The 15,531-nt window shown below is 35.2% G+C and overlaps 1 protein-coding gene across 3 annotated transcripts in view; it reads right to left on the bottom strand.

The window, feature by feature from the left end:
• The window catches only part of COL12A1 (collagen type XII alpha 1 chain), a 115,082-nt gene that overhangs the window by 65,071 nt on the left and 34,480 nt on the right, over positions 1-15,531 (bottom strand). For 2 of the 3 annotated variants that reach the window (XM_045543899.1, XM_045543901.1), the window contains 8 exons: positions 12,084-12,356; positions 7,183-7,449; positions 6,591-6,783; positions 5,377-5,498; positions 3,481-3,630; positions 3,275-3,394; positions 3,012-3,176; positions 2,258-2,404 (listed from right to left, as the gene is read on the bottom strand). In XM_045543899.1, coding sequence (XP_045399855.1) covers positions 2,258-2,404; positions 3,012-3,176; positions 3,275-3,394; positions 3,481-3,630; positions 5,377-5,498; positions 6,591-6,783; positions 7,183-7,449; positions 12,084-12,356 — 1,437 coding nt within the window. The remainder of the gene's footprint in view (positions 1-2,257; positions 2,405-3,011; positions 3,177-3,274; positions 3,395-3,480; positions 3,631-5,376; positions 5,499-6,590; positions 6,784-7,182; positions 7,450-12,083; positions 12,357-15,531) is intronic. The other variant, XM_045543900.1, reaches the window with a different exon arrangement.

The following is a 15,531-nucleotide window of genomic DNA, read 5'->3' on the forward strand; positions in this document are numbered from 1 at the left end:
ATGGAAATAAAGTGCATACACTTTTTTTATTATTGTAGCAAGGTGATGAAATTTGAAATTAGATTGAAATGGTATTATTCTGTCTTTCAAGCTTTTACACACTTCCTCTCTCATATTAAGTAGCTACAATAAATCAGTAAAGAGGCTCATTGCCCATATGACCTCTCTGTAGGGATGGCCAAAGGGTTCGTTAGCCTTGGGAGATTCAAACCTGAACTACTTAAAACTTGATCCTCCTCTTCCATAAGAAGTTTACCAGTTTGCCAATCACCTAGACTCAAAACCTCTCAATCATCTTTGTACACCTTCTACTCTTTCTACCTTTGTACTTATAACCAATAAATACAAATTTGAGTCCTGACAATTCAGCTTCTCCATTGTCCCCATCACTATTTACACCACCCAACTTCACCACCCTCATTATAATTTTGATTATATATATTCATGTTTTATATCTCCTTAACTAAAGGTTATACTCTGTGAGGACAGAATCAGTTTTTTATTCATGTTTGGTTCCCTTAAAGGATCTAGCTCAGTAGAGAAAATAACAATTTTATCATTAAAGAGACAATGAAAACAAACAAGTATTTTAAAATTTGGGAACATCCTACTGCCTGTAATCGAGGTCTTTGTGGGTGGTTATATGTGAAATGACTAATACATAACAGTATCTAGAATAAATATTGATAAAAATAGAAATATTAAACTCAAATTGGCCAATAGGAAGATGTCCCAAATAATAATTTAAAGAGAAAGAAATTAATCCAATGACTCCATGAACATGACAAATCACTTTCATACAAACTCTTTCTACTTTCTTTGCAAGCCAAAACTGGGGAAAGCATTTCCATTCTTAGTATCCTAACCTTTATTGTGCTTGGGTCATAGTCAAGCCTACAAAATTATCAAGCAATTTTACTGTCTGGGAAACTAGAATGAATGCAACTATCACACAGTTGATAAAAAAAAAAAAAAGGAAAACAGATAAAAGATGTTTTCATCCCACTCAAAGTTCTCTCCAGCTGAATAAGACTACAACTCCTTCAGCTAATCCAGAGCCAGGAGCCTACTAATTCTGGCTGCCTGGTTGGTCTATTTCTCCAGGGAAAAGGTCAATCTGTTGTTCAAAATCTTAAAAAAGAAAATCTGCAAAAGTTTAGAGAGATAAACTCAAGACGGAACATTCAAATAAATGTACCCTTAGTACCCAAAACACGTGAACCATTTCTACCACATTATTTGTTAAACTCTTTCCAGATTTTCCAAAACCAGAATAAATTAATGAAGGACAGTTTTTACCATAATCTACACATACTTAAAAGAAAATTTTCTCATCTAATAAGGACCATAATTTTTATTATTAATTTCCAAAAACCTTCAAATTTGGTGCTTACCATGTTTTGCCCTATGATTTACACAGATAGTAATCATTCTGTCTACCTTTTGTCACTGCAAATCCAATTCTCTAATTTTATTTCTAAATCTTAATTCCTTCTCCATAGTTACTTTTTTCAAAGACTCCTAAAAACATCCTTAACCACTTGACCCTGACTAAGTAATTTACCTTCTCTAGATCTCAATTTCTTCACTGGTAAAGAGAGATTATGTAATTTCTAGAGTCCAAACCCTAAAACTGTAACGTCTCTATACATTTAGGAATTACAAGTGTCAAGTATCAAATCTGATCTTCTATAGTAGAGGCAAAGCAAACTAGATATGAGACCCCTCTTTCATTCCTACTCATATTAGGAAAACAAAAAAAGGTACCAAACTTTAGAAAACAAAAGTCTGGGAACAACCACCTGATAGCAACATAATAATTAAATAGAGTGAAGATGCTTTAGTAGAGAATATACACCAGAAAAGAAAGCATCGCTCTTTTTCTTTCCACCCCCATTTATAATATATATGTGTGGGGGCAGTGGATGTGTGTGTGTGTGTGGTATGCAGGTACATATAAACTAAATGTATCCTTAAATAAGCTAGAAGTCACTTTCTAGTTTGGTGCCATCCCAAGAAACAAAGCGGAGATCCTCAACTGGCGACAGTGTTTCCTCCAGCAGACATTTGGCAACATCTGAAGGTGTTTTTACATGTCACTCTCAATGGATGCTACTGGCATCAAGTGGGTAGAAGCTTAAGACAATGGTAAACATCTTACAATGCATAAAACAGGCCCTTCCGCTCACACAAAAAAGAATTATCTGGCCCAAAATATCAGGAGTGTTGAGTGTGAGAAACCCCAGGCTAGACTTACCTGGACCTTTGACACTATTACACAAGTTAATGGTGAGGTCATCCACAATCCTAGAGAGTGACTCAAAATCTGCCACATTGTATGCATGGGTATCATCAGGGTCAGTTGCAATCATCTTTAACTCAACTTCATCAGCATTTTTAATACCTTGGAAAATTGATATATACAAATTAAAAGCACTCCTCAGGAAAAAAGAATTAATGGAACAAAGCAAATGTTTTAGGGCATTCTTAATTAATGGCTGCTGTAGGCCAACTATGAGGGTTTAATAATTTATTAACTAAAACATATATATTATTTTCTTCAATAATAAAATGATTACTTATCTATAGTTATAAAATAGAAACAAAGAATATAAACTGAAAGCTATTCGAAATTGCCATCTTCTAAATGCTTCTAGAACCAATTTCCCACCAAAAAGTATCTTTTCAGTGTTTTTTCTGAAAAGTGAAATAATGGATATCAAAAATAAACATGGTTCTGTGGAAAACCAAATAGGAATTTTCCCAAATCCTCTTAATAGCACATTTTTCATCTTGATCCATTAAGTTTCTTCTAAGAAACCATGTAGTTTTGTCTCATTACGAGGAGGAAAAAAAAACATGAATTACCTTTCTAGACCATTATTTTGATCAATTATGTGACAGGGAAAATACGTTTACTTGTTTCATGCTTCAGATAGTATTTTTAACTACAAAAACATCCCTAGCACATTTATAACCGCAGGGTCATCGCTGTCTTTTTCAACGCTTACCAATAGCAAACAGCTCCACGCCTTCATCCTTGAGTTTCTTTGAAGGTGCCTCGACGTCATCTTGCGATTTCCCATCGGTAATGAGAACACCAATTTTGCGAGCCCGAGGCCTCATGCCAGCTTGGGTTCTGAAGTTCTGCTGGCGAATGAAATTCAAAGCCATGCCTGGTCGGATGTTAAAAAGAGACTCAGTCACATCACCACTCGGGCACACTCTTTGACCCAAGCACCAGCTGAAAGAGAGTGCGACTGTCCTTACTCACCTGTGAGAGTATTGCCGCCTTTGTATGGTAAGTTTGCCACAGCTTGCAACAAGCTATTCTTGTCTCTGTGAGCATTTAATTGCCACTCTGTTCTGGGATCTCCACTATACTGAGCAAGGGCTAAAATAACAAACACCACTGGGATTAGTATACGTAAAAGAGCAAAATGAAAATGTCTGAATGTCTTCAATATTGTCAGAACCTACCAATTTGTACTCTTTTGGGGCCAATCTCAAAGACTTCCACAATACGAGAAATGAAACTCCTCACGGTTCTAAAATTTGCCCGGCCAATGCTCCATGATCCATCCACCAGCAACACAATGTCTGCTTCAGCTCTAGTGAGACACTCCATCCCTGACACGGCAATCGTGAGACAAGGCAGTAAGGAGCAAATTGTTGGCAGAGTTACTTCCTAGGCATGCCTCTACCACTCCCTGGATGCTCAGTGTTGCCTATTTCAGTACTACATCTTAGCTCAGTGATTTAGAGTATGAGACTCTGACAATATGCCCATGTGATTTATTAACCTCAATTAGCTGTCATGAGAATCAATTCATCAATTTCAGTGGCCAATGTTTCCTTCATCTTTGACTACATTTTCTTCCCACCTTCATAGAACCTGGAGACTTGAATTAAACATCGCTGTAAATTTAATGGGCTCACAAACACAAGAGCTGAAATAAATGAGAATGTATAACTATCTAACTATAAGGCATTCATGATTTTAATAAAATTTTAATGTGATCTAAACATTAGACGTTGCATTCTTCTACAATATTTAATGGTCATTAGCAGACAAGAATGATAAAAATCTTTAAACTAGAAAAGATTTTAGTGAGCCAAAAAATATCTTTCGAAATAATTAAGCTCCCAGGTAACTACTACGTATATTATGAAGTATTAGATACATGACCCTCAAAATTAGACTATCTTGAAGTAAAGACATATTTTTGAAAACTAGTAAACTATTATATTACTTAGTTATTAATTATTTAACTTTATCATCTACTATGTATAAAAATCAGGTAAATATAGATGGTGAAGTTTGCACATTTAAAGAATCAAGAAAGATAGGAGACAATTTAGAAAAGTATGCAAACAAATATATAAATTGAGAGCTATACAGACAAGCACAAACACTGATACAAAGAAAAAGCTTTGGGAAGAGAAAATAATCCCAATATCCTCAGTGTACAAGCTACAAAATAAAAATATAAGTCAGTTAATATCATCATAAGAGAAATAATAGAACATTAATACAAAACAGCAAGATTTGACACTTTATTTTATCCACATCCATTTCTTTAATGTTCTCTTTTCCAAGAACTTGTATTACCAGCTACAAATTTTCCAACTTATTACGATGTTAGCACTTGATCTTTATATGACAAAAAAAAAAATCACTGAAAAAAACTAGGTAATGCTCACCACACTACAAAGTACAAATGTGCCTTTCAATGATTATATACTACATGAGGATTGAGGATTCCCAAATACCATCCCAAGCACCTAAGTCTTTGCAAGCCTGCTCCTGCACTGCCCAGATCTACTCTTTTACAGGAAATAGTGAAAAATTTAGAAGTGAACTCTGTCCACCACTTCCACCTCTAATAATGTTAAAAAGCAGCTTCACATAACATCAAGGCTATGACCATGGCAGGGGCAGAAAATCTAAAGGTCTTAAGTTACCATTTTGCTTCCCAGGTTGTGGTTGCCCACCTATTTATATAACCTAACTCTACTTGCCCACCCCAAATAAATTGTTTCTGCAGTTACTTTAACAAAAGAAAACTGCATCTTAGTCATTAAAAAACAAAAAAAAAGGTACATCTACACTTAGTAAAAACTCATCTTTAAATAATACACTACTATATACTAAAGCAATGTTGATAAGAGAAGCACACACACAAAAAATACTGTCCAAAGTATACTTGACTGGATGTTTGAAAAAGTTCTTTTGATACATATGTAAATTATTGAAACAAATTGTAGTGTAAAAATTTTATAGTCATTTTTCATTGTATGATAACCTAACAGTTCACATTTGAAATAGTTTCATAATGTTAAGTTTTCCTAGGGGACTGTAACTCAATTTCTTACCAGAAGACAAAATTGGCATAACAGTTGTATCAGAAAGGGTTGTCATTTCTTGTCCAACGAGTGGTGAACTTTCTCCTCCATCAAACATTCCAAAAACATTTACTTTATAGGTGGTACCTGCCCTGAAATATTAAAGTATATAGTCTGTATGGACCATTGGTTCAAGTGGTAGCATTTTTTGGTTTTGTTAAAGACATGCATCTTGGTTTATGAACTTTCACTCAGAGGAACTTACCATGTTCAACATGATAAGAGAAGAAAATTAATTTCCATCACTTTCCAGCTTATGCTTACTCTGTGAGGTATCAAGGGACATTACAGCAAGCATTCCAGGGAACATTAGGGATTCACAGCACCAGTTTCTGTCGTGCCTTTCTATCAGATGCAGAGTCCCCCCACCCCCATCCCTTTTAGCATGTCAGAGAAGGATCAGACTCTATTCTTACTGCTTCTAAGCAACGGCCTTCAAGAAAATGATTGAAATGTTGTACCTTGCAGAGTAAATAAGGCACCTAGCATGATGCCTGACACATAATCAGCTCAATAAATTTCATCCTCCCTACTCTGGTAAAAGTAAATAGCAAGCATTTATATATATTTCAATACTGTTGAATGAATGGCTGAAAAAACAAACTTTCCAAATGCAACACACAGTAGTCCATTCTTTTTACTGTAATGAATGTAGGGTGCTGTTCAAACTCAAATTTCCTTGTTTTCCACTGCACAGCCCGAAGCTAGACCTTTAATCAGCCCAGCCTTGCCCTCTCCTGCCAGCTGGCACCAAGCACAAAGTCCTGCCCTTTCTCTCATGTATCACAGCAGAGGGGGATTCACATTCGGTATCTCAGCATGAGTCCCCTGAGCCCTTCCAGAAAGCACAGGAACCCACACATTTCCACATGGCTGGAATTTTGGTGCAATTATGTAATACAGATGTCAATTTTTAAAAAGCAGAGTGTTATTGAAAAATGCCATTACTAATCACGTAAAAACAAAAATCATTAAAACATTACAGAAAATCCTGCTCAGGCCAAAATTCTGTTGCTAGTCTCTGATTCCTAACCTCAACTCCAGCAGCACCAAGCAGGAGAAAACAGCTTTAGCTGATTTTAAATACTCCACTGGCAAACTAACATGTTAATGATTATTTGTATAAGGCCTATTAATTGGCATAAGTCATTCAATCTTTCAACACAAATGTACTTAATTCCTACCTAAGTTCTTCCAAAACAACAGTGTTGTCATAGGGTCCAACCACTAACTCCCCCAGTCTTCTGTCATCCCCTGTAGGGTGGAATGTGACTTTATAACCCTTCACTTCCCCAGGGGCAGGCTCCCAAGTCACTCGGAAGCTTGACATAGTTGGGTCAGATGTTTTGAGGTTTCTGGGAGACTTAAATCGAGATGCTGTAAAGACAAAAATATTTTTAAAATCAGTAAGACTAAGCTTTTAAGGTTTTATATTAACCCCTACACAAAGGTATATTTATAAAAAGGGTTAAGTCCGGTAGCACAAGACATCATGTCCAATAAAAGTCTTGACCACAGAATGCTACCCAAGCAGAAGGGTAAATAATTCTCACAACACAGATTAGATTCACCTTAAAACATGAATATACAAAATGATTTTACCAGGAATTAGATTGGTAAAAATGATAAGTTAATTAGGCATCCTATTTAATAATTATAATTTAATTTACTAAAGAATCAGTCTTAAATATTTATAAATGAAGTAGATATACTGAAGTCATCTTTTGAAACATTACATACTTTCCCCCCCCCCAAAAAAAAATAATTATTTTGTACCTGTTGTTCCTGATCCTTGCCTAAGCTTTCCTTCTCCTGCCTTGTAAATTGGGAGAACTGTGATGTTATATGTGGTCTGGGGCTGAAGTCGCTTTAACACTGTTGAAGTGACTGTGGGTGGCACTTTAGCAACCATTTGTCTGCCTCCCCCTTGGGGGCGATACACAACACGGTAGTTGACAACCTTCCCCGGTGCCGGTTTCCAGGTAACTCTCATTGTGTTTTCTGTTTCTTCATCCACTTTCAAGGTTTTGGAATCTTGAGATACTGTGAGATAAAAGGAAGATTAAAATGTAAATCACGTTGAAAGAAAATATATGCCCATCTCTCCATTTATGTAAAAAGAAACTTTCTGTGGTTTCTTAAGTATGCATGCTGTTCTCTTGCTCAGTATTGTCATCACTCACAAATCCGTGATGGCGTGTGAGCCTAATCTCAGTGAGATCTCAGTAAGATGTTTTCGCTTTATCTAGCTAATACTAAAAAATGGAAGTTCATATTGCAGGGATTTCCTCTTTGCATTCTCAAGACTTTAGTAAAGAAAACACCCATTTCCGGAGATGAGGTTTTAGAATTTTTATTATATTTCCATCTGTAAAGAATTCTCCTGGTAACAATGCCATGGGGAATACTAAAAATCATGAATGCAGGTGTTTAGAAATTGTACTGGGGTCTTTTCACAAAAAGTTGCAATCCGTAAATGACTCACCAGGGTGACTACAGTTAACACTATTCTTGTGACTGCCATGTACATAAGACTATGAGCATGGAAGAATAGGAAACACTAACACATCAAAATATCTCAAGAGCTCTAAAGACAAACTGGTATATGCTGAGTATTCTAGAAAGCACTATATGTTAACAGTTATTGCTAAATATGTAATCAATATTATTTATTAAATTATCATTTACTAATATGTCATAATTATTAATATGATAACTATCAGAAACAGATCACCAACTTCCACAAACAGCCAACATCATTCCTTTTTCTTACACATAGAGTTTATTATAAGCAGGATCATTTCATTCAGTTCATCTTAGTGTTCAAAAGGTCACGAGCATTATCAACAGGAAAGGTTAAAATGAAGGAAATTCAAAATCAGCAAAGAATCTTGCCCGATTTTAAAAGAAATTTTCACGTTCAAATGGGTAATAGCCACTTGAAACAACTAAAAACCCGGAAAAAAAATACTAACAACAACAAAAAAAGAAACAATACTTTTCAAGCATTGGACATCAGTCAGCACGGGAAAATGATCCCCCATGAGAGATAAGGAACAAATGAGAATAGTCTCTGGGATTGCCCCAGCTTATTGCTTGGGGGGTTCCAGTTCCCAGTACAGAAAGGAAGAATCCAGATGAAACCTGGTGCCCTCCCTTACTTGATAAGATAGTATTGTGAGTCTGGGGAGTCCAAGGCAACTAGAACTTGCAGAACAGACTACCGTAAAGGAGAGAGTGCCACAGAGAAAATTAATACTTGAGTCTTCAATCCAGTATTAATCAGCGCAGGGAAAGAACCATATAAAAGGAGCAGAAGGAATAATTCCTGGAGCTCACAGAAATATTCCCCCTAGCGAGGGAGAAAACCTTGTAACTCAAGGGATATCATGTCAAGTACTTAGGAGGTGATTGCCTCAATAATAGGGCAAAATGAGCTTTAAACTAAATCAGTTTAAAAGCAAGCTCCAGAAAAATCAAGCTATTTCCAAATCACTTAACTGTATTTCAGAACAAAAATTAAGAATATTCATAAGAATATAAAAATATCCAGCACTCAACAAAGTAAAATTCACAATGTCTGGCATCCAAGAAGGATGAAATTATAATCTATGTTATGGAATGAATGTTTGTGGCCCTTCAAAATTAAAATGTTGAAGTCTTAACCTTCAATGTAATGTTATTTGGAGATGAGGCCTTTGGGGAGGTAATTGGGTTTAATGGTGAGTCCTTAATCTGATAGATTGGTGTCTTTATAAGAGAAGGAAAAGGCATCGGACAGCTCTCCTTCCCTCTCCACATGCACAGAATGAGAAAAGGCCACGTGAGGACACAATGAGAAGGTGACTGTCCACAAGCCAGAAAGAGAGCCTTCCCCAGAAACCAAATCCTGCCAGACCTTAATCTTGAACTTGCCAGCCTCCAGAACTGTGAGAAAAGAAATATCTGTTGTTCAAGCCACTCAATGGTATTTTGTTATGGTAGTCCTAGCTGACAAAGACAATAAATTATGGAAGAAAAATCAATCAATACAAACAGAACTAAAAATGACATATATGACAGAATTAGATAAAAGGGACATTAAAACAGTTGTTATTAATATAAACTATATTCTTAATGTTAATAATGATAGAAGAAAGATTAAGTGTAAGTAGAGATATAGAACATATAAAAAAAAAGACTCAAACCAAACTTCTAGAGATAAAAAATGCAACATCTAAGATGAAAAATGCATAGGATGGAATTTATAGCAGATTAGAAGGTGTAGAAAAAATGATTAGTGAACTTGATTATATGATAATAGAAACTATCCAAAACAAAACATAATGAAGGAAAAAGATGAAAAACATGAACACAGTATCAGTGAGATGTGTGATAACTTCCAGCAGACTAATATATTGGAGTACCTGAAGAGAGTGACAGTGTAATAAATAAAATATTTGAAGAAATAATGGCCATGAAGAGCTGAAATAAAAAATAATAATAATAATAATAATGGGTTGGATTTTTCCAAATTCCATAAAAAGTATGAACTCACAGATCCAAGAAGTTCAACAAATCCCAGGCACAAAAAACATGAAGAACACTAAACCAAGACTCATCATAATCAAATTGCTTGAAACCAGTGATAAAAAGAAAATCTTGAAAGCAGCCAAATTTTTTTATAAAAGACACAATATGTATAGAGGACAAATATAAGAATGATAAAATATGTAAATTCAATATAAGATCATGAATTATGTTTCTGAGAGATACAAAAATATAATTTTAACCAAAAGTAAATTGATTGCAATTTATATTTTATGGTTTAAAGAAACTATGAGAACTCTCAGCCAAGTTCATTACTTTCTGGAAATTTTAAAATTTCTCACATTAATCCTCAGTTATCTATTACTATTCTTCAAGTCAGTAAGCTATTAAAAGAAACTATATTTATAGTTTCTGCCAAAGTACTTGCTTTTGGCTAAAATATATCCTTGCAGACATTTTCAATCCCAAATAATTATCTGAAGGCTCAAAATTTTTGGAAAAAGACAAAATGTAGGAGAATTTTTTTTTAAAATTCCCTCTAAATACATATACTTTTATAATTTCTCAGCCACATGAATGGTATCTTTACTCCTACAGATACATGTAGCTAGATGGGTCATATCTGGCCTAAGCTTACAATATGGCTTCTCTTCACAACAAATGAATTTTGCCAGAAATAGAAAATGATTTTCTGCCAGGTCCTTAAACTACATCAGCCAATATATTTCAGACACAAGATTTCATTTACTAAAATGGAAACCAATCATGTGAATATGTGAGAAATTTGCTTTTTCACATATTTAAATTTCCTATAAGGAGCTTGATTTTTTTCAATCTGGTTAATTTAGATACAATTTGAAACTTGCACATTCAACTTAGTTTCTTTCATAAAAAGATAATGAATTCCTCAGAAAACTCAGACCAAAAGATTTTAGTTTAAAGACAACTTGAAATCAGGATATAGGAAGTAACTGAAACTGCTCATGGCACTTCTCCCTCCCTCTTCCTTTGCCAGGAAAATCACTAAATTCCTCTACTTCTTTCTAACAGTAGGAAATGCAAGAATGCCCATTCAAAATCCCCTTTTCCTAAAATCCTCCCAAAACAAAAGGAATAAAGTTTTCTCCTACAAATACTTAGCAATTCCCATGCTTAACAAGTGATTTTTGTTTTGGCTTGGTTTTATTTGTTTTTCTAAATAGACTATTGTTTACAGTAGTTTTCTGTTCATAGCAAAATTGAGCAGAAGGTGCAGAGATTTCCCAAGTACCTTTTTCCGCCCCCATCCCAGATGCACACCCTCCCCCATTGTTAACATCCCCCACCAAAATGGTACATTTGTTACAGCTGCTGAGCCTACATTGACACATCATCATCACTCAAACAAATGACTTCTTAGGAAAATGAATTAAGAAATCCTGACACATCCTTCACCAGCCAGGTGATAATGGTAGGTCATTCATAATTATTTATAAGAAAGATTATTGAGATTGAGTTAAACCTGAGCCACCAGAAAATTGAGTGGGCTTTTGATTTAACCTTATCAAATATAATAAGAATAAAGTAAAAAAAAATCTAGAATTAGTCTTGGTTATATTATAATCACAGTTTCAATAGCCACTTTTCATTTATCAATCATCTCTAAGTGGCTAAACACTATGTTTGGTGCTTGATACACTGTTATTTCACTTAATCCTTACAATTCTATGAGACAATATTTATTGTCTACCTTCTACAGATTAGGAAACTGAAGCTCAAAGAAGGTTATGTACCTTGACCAAGGTCATGCAGCTGTAACTGTGCTTGAATTCTCTTTGTCTCCATGGTTCCTGATCTTTTTACTAGTTGGGTATGCTATTGAGTTGGTCATTCTACCAGAAAAAATAAATAAATGTGTGTGTGTGTGTGTGTGTGTATGGTTAGTTGAGAGGGATAAAGAGATTCAATATTTCAAAATTTGGTATAATTTTTAGATACTAACATAATGTGATTTTAAACTCAATTCTTTAAAGATCCTAATTCTTCAGTCCCCAGTTATCATATAAAGAAAAAAATTCAAGTGGTTGAACTGTATGTCATCACTTGGGCTGAGAGCTATTAGTTAGCAGCATCAACACACGCCCAAACACACCCATGATGTTACCTACATTCAGTTGTGGCATCTCCAGTCAAAGGTTCTCCTTCTCCACTGCTGTAAGTTGCAAATATTGAAATTTTGTATTTGGTTTCTGGCTGCAGATTCTCTATCATAGTATGAATTGCATCTTCAGGAAGATTTTTTTCTCCAGCCTCAACATCATCATAAAGAGATTTCCACGAGACCCTGTAACCTCGAACCATTCCTGGAGCAGACGTCCAATAAGCCCCAACTGATGTATCAGTGATGTCTTTGATAACTAAATCTTGAGGCGAACCACGTTCTACAATTGAAATTAAAAGGAAATTATTTGTTTAAATGTCTAGTAGACGTTTAAATATTCATCCTGGTAGACATCCTGACTTGCTGGACTCAAACTCAACTTGTCTAAAATTGTCCATCTCTTGGGCGGAGTGCAGTGGCTCATGCCTGTAATCCTCGCACTTTGGGAGGCCAAGGCAGGAGGATCTCTTAAGGCCAGGAGTTCAAGACCAGCCTGGGCAAAATAGTGAGATTCCATCTCTACAAAAAGTAAAAAATTAGCCAGGTATAGTGGTATGCACCTGTGGTCCCAGCTACTTGGGAGACTGAGGCAGGAGGATCCATTGAGCCCAGGAGTTTGAGGCTTCAGTGAGCTATGATGAAGCCACTGCACTCCAATTCAGGAGACAGAGTGAGACCCTGTCTCAAAAAATACTACTAATAACAAATTTCTTCTTTTTGAGCTGTCTTCTCTGTTCTGTCAGTGGAACGGATTGATGGAATAAAACTTCAGAATTATATTTGAGTCCTATCAGCCATGCCTCCACATGCCCAGTAGGGTTGTAAGGTCCTTTGGGAGAAGAATGACATATAAACTTGAAGGCACCAGTGCTTTAAATCTTTTTCCAAAGGAAAAAAATATGTGCAAATCCCAAAATTTTATCACATTTCATTCTGCCTTATGACATAGTCCATTGTTCACATAGATTTTTATTTCCTTAATTAATATGATGTTTTCCTCTCTGATCTAATTTAAATATGTTCAGTTTCAATGTATGATTTACAATAACTACAACAATTTCATATCACTTGCAAACCTTAATTCCAACAACCATTTTCTGGTGAAACTTTTATTTGCTCATGCAGTTAAAAAAGCAGAAGTGCAAACTTTCAATATAGCTTAACCCTAATGAAACTGAAAACCAGCAATTCTTCTGGAAAACTTAAAAGCAATTAGTCATCAAAATAAAACACACCACTTGTTCTAGCTGATCGAAAACGTCTGCTACTAAATTTTGGCTCTTTCATTCAAAAAAATACAACCCAAATGGAAAAATATGGAAACCTCAACTTAATGGGAGGCACAGATGTCTTCCAATAAAACCCTCACTTTCCATATTTTAAATGGAAGATAAATATACAGGTCGCTTTATATTGGCTACCTTTATGAGGGTTTATGCCACAGTATGACATAAATATGAAACTATCTGCTTCCCCAGCATACATTTTACCAGTAATTGTATATCCATGCAAATGATATATAACACTCTTACAAGAATTTTGAAGGCTATTATTTTACTTGACTCAAAGAGTAAAAAATTAATATCCTAAAACTACTTTTAATTAAACAATTGTATTTCAGCGCAAAAAATAAAGACAACAATGAATGAAAAAGAAATCTAGGTGGACAAAAACCTATCATATGTGGTTGGATTTTCAGGGCAAAAAATAAATAAAACAGGAGCTGGGCAGCCTACCAGACCCCAAGCCCAAATGGAAAATTCTAACTCCATTATAAATAACTTTAACTGCTGAAAGCACATCTCATCTCTGGAAGGAAATTAGTTACATATTTCACTGCAACAAAGAATACTTATTTTCAGGAACACATTGACTTTTTTTCCTCAGTACTTGAGGCTAATTCCTATTTGAAAGTCTGCTTTAGCTGTCTTTGCTACTTAAATGGCCATACACCTTTATATTTTCTCTACTTACAGGAATATAAAATCACAATTTCAAGCTGTTTGTTCATTTCTTTCATTTGGTTTGGTTGTGGGGTTTTTCTGTTTGTTTGGTTTTTACTTGTTTTGATAATTGATATCCCAACAACTAGTCTCTAAGTTTTAAATGTACAGCACATTTTTCCTTTGCTTGATATGCAGTGTTTTTCCATATGTGCCTTTTCTCCTAAATTTCCTACATTTCAGTCAGGAAGAGCTGCGGTGGAAGGAACTTACTTGAAAGTGACTGAATTTAAATAAGCTGAATACTGCATTAATGACATTCCAAAAAAACAAAAGACAAATAAGGTTAGCTAGAATGTGGGAATGAATCATCTTCCAAATTAACACCAGGGTAATTTCAAAACAATAATTTCAGCTTCTCCTTTTCCTAAAAGTTATGCTTCTCGGCCTATTTTTCATTCTACTTTCTACAGCATTAAATTTGTGGCATTGTTTATTTCCATGACAACAGACATCAATCTCACAAACACAGGCTAATGAGTTCACTGTGAGAAAAATAATAGGAAGAGCATTGTGTTTGAGGCAAAAATACATTCACAAAGACATTACTGGGCTTAACATAAAAGGATCTTAAATCATGAGACGTGTCTCCCCATGGATTGTAATCAACTATTTTAACACTCTCAAGATCTGGAAAGCTAGAACAAAATGCAGTAAAGACCTTTGCCAGGTTTGTCAGTGTCCTGAAAATAATCTGCAAAAAGCACGTTTTAAGATGCAAATGAAAAATCAACTAAAAAATATTCCTGAGTTCTTATTAATGTCATGACAACACTAATTTGAGTGAACACTGAATAAGTTCTCACTCACAGAAAAAAATCCTTTAAAAATAATAGTTTCTGCCTGGGGCATGTAAAGGCATTATCTGCAGGCACTGGCATTACAACATTCTGTATTTGTGACAAAGAAATGTAGATTCCAAAGAAAGAAGAAAGAAACTTTGATCCAGAAGTCAAGATTGAAAAGATAAACTCCTTCATATGTGTTTTCTATATGTCAAGCAGTTTAATAAGAATATTCCTAATATTAAGCCTATGTGGTTTCAAATACATAGCTAATTGTTTTTCTCAAAAAAAAAAAAAAAAAAAAAGCAGGAAGGAAGGTTGAGTAACCTGTTGCATTACACCCAAGAATTTTGAGACTGTGATGTACCCATGACAAATAAATTTTTTCAGAATCTTTTAAAACCCTTGAATTTTTAAAAAATGAGATTTTGGCTTGGCTAAACATTAGATTACCAAAAGTGAAGCAACTGGATTGCGCCCTGTGGTACAGCCGGCAGGAGGCAGGCTGGCAAGTAGCCAAGCTGGTCCTGGGCTAGGTGTGCCACCAGCTGAGCAGGCCACCAGTGGGCTATGTCACCTCCTGGGGCCCTGGAGTTTTCAGCAGCAAAGTAATGAGATTGGACCTGAACAGATACATAGAACCGCCTGAAGAGCCAAAGGCTAGACC

This window comes from Lemur catta, chromosome 2, assembly GCF_020740605.2.
Source record: "Lemur catta isolate mLemCat1 chromosome 2, mLemCat1.pri, whole genome shotgun sequence".
Taxonomy (NCBI): Eukaryota; Metazoa; Chordata; class Mammalia; order Primates; family Lemuridae; genus Lemur; species Lemur catta.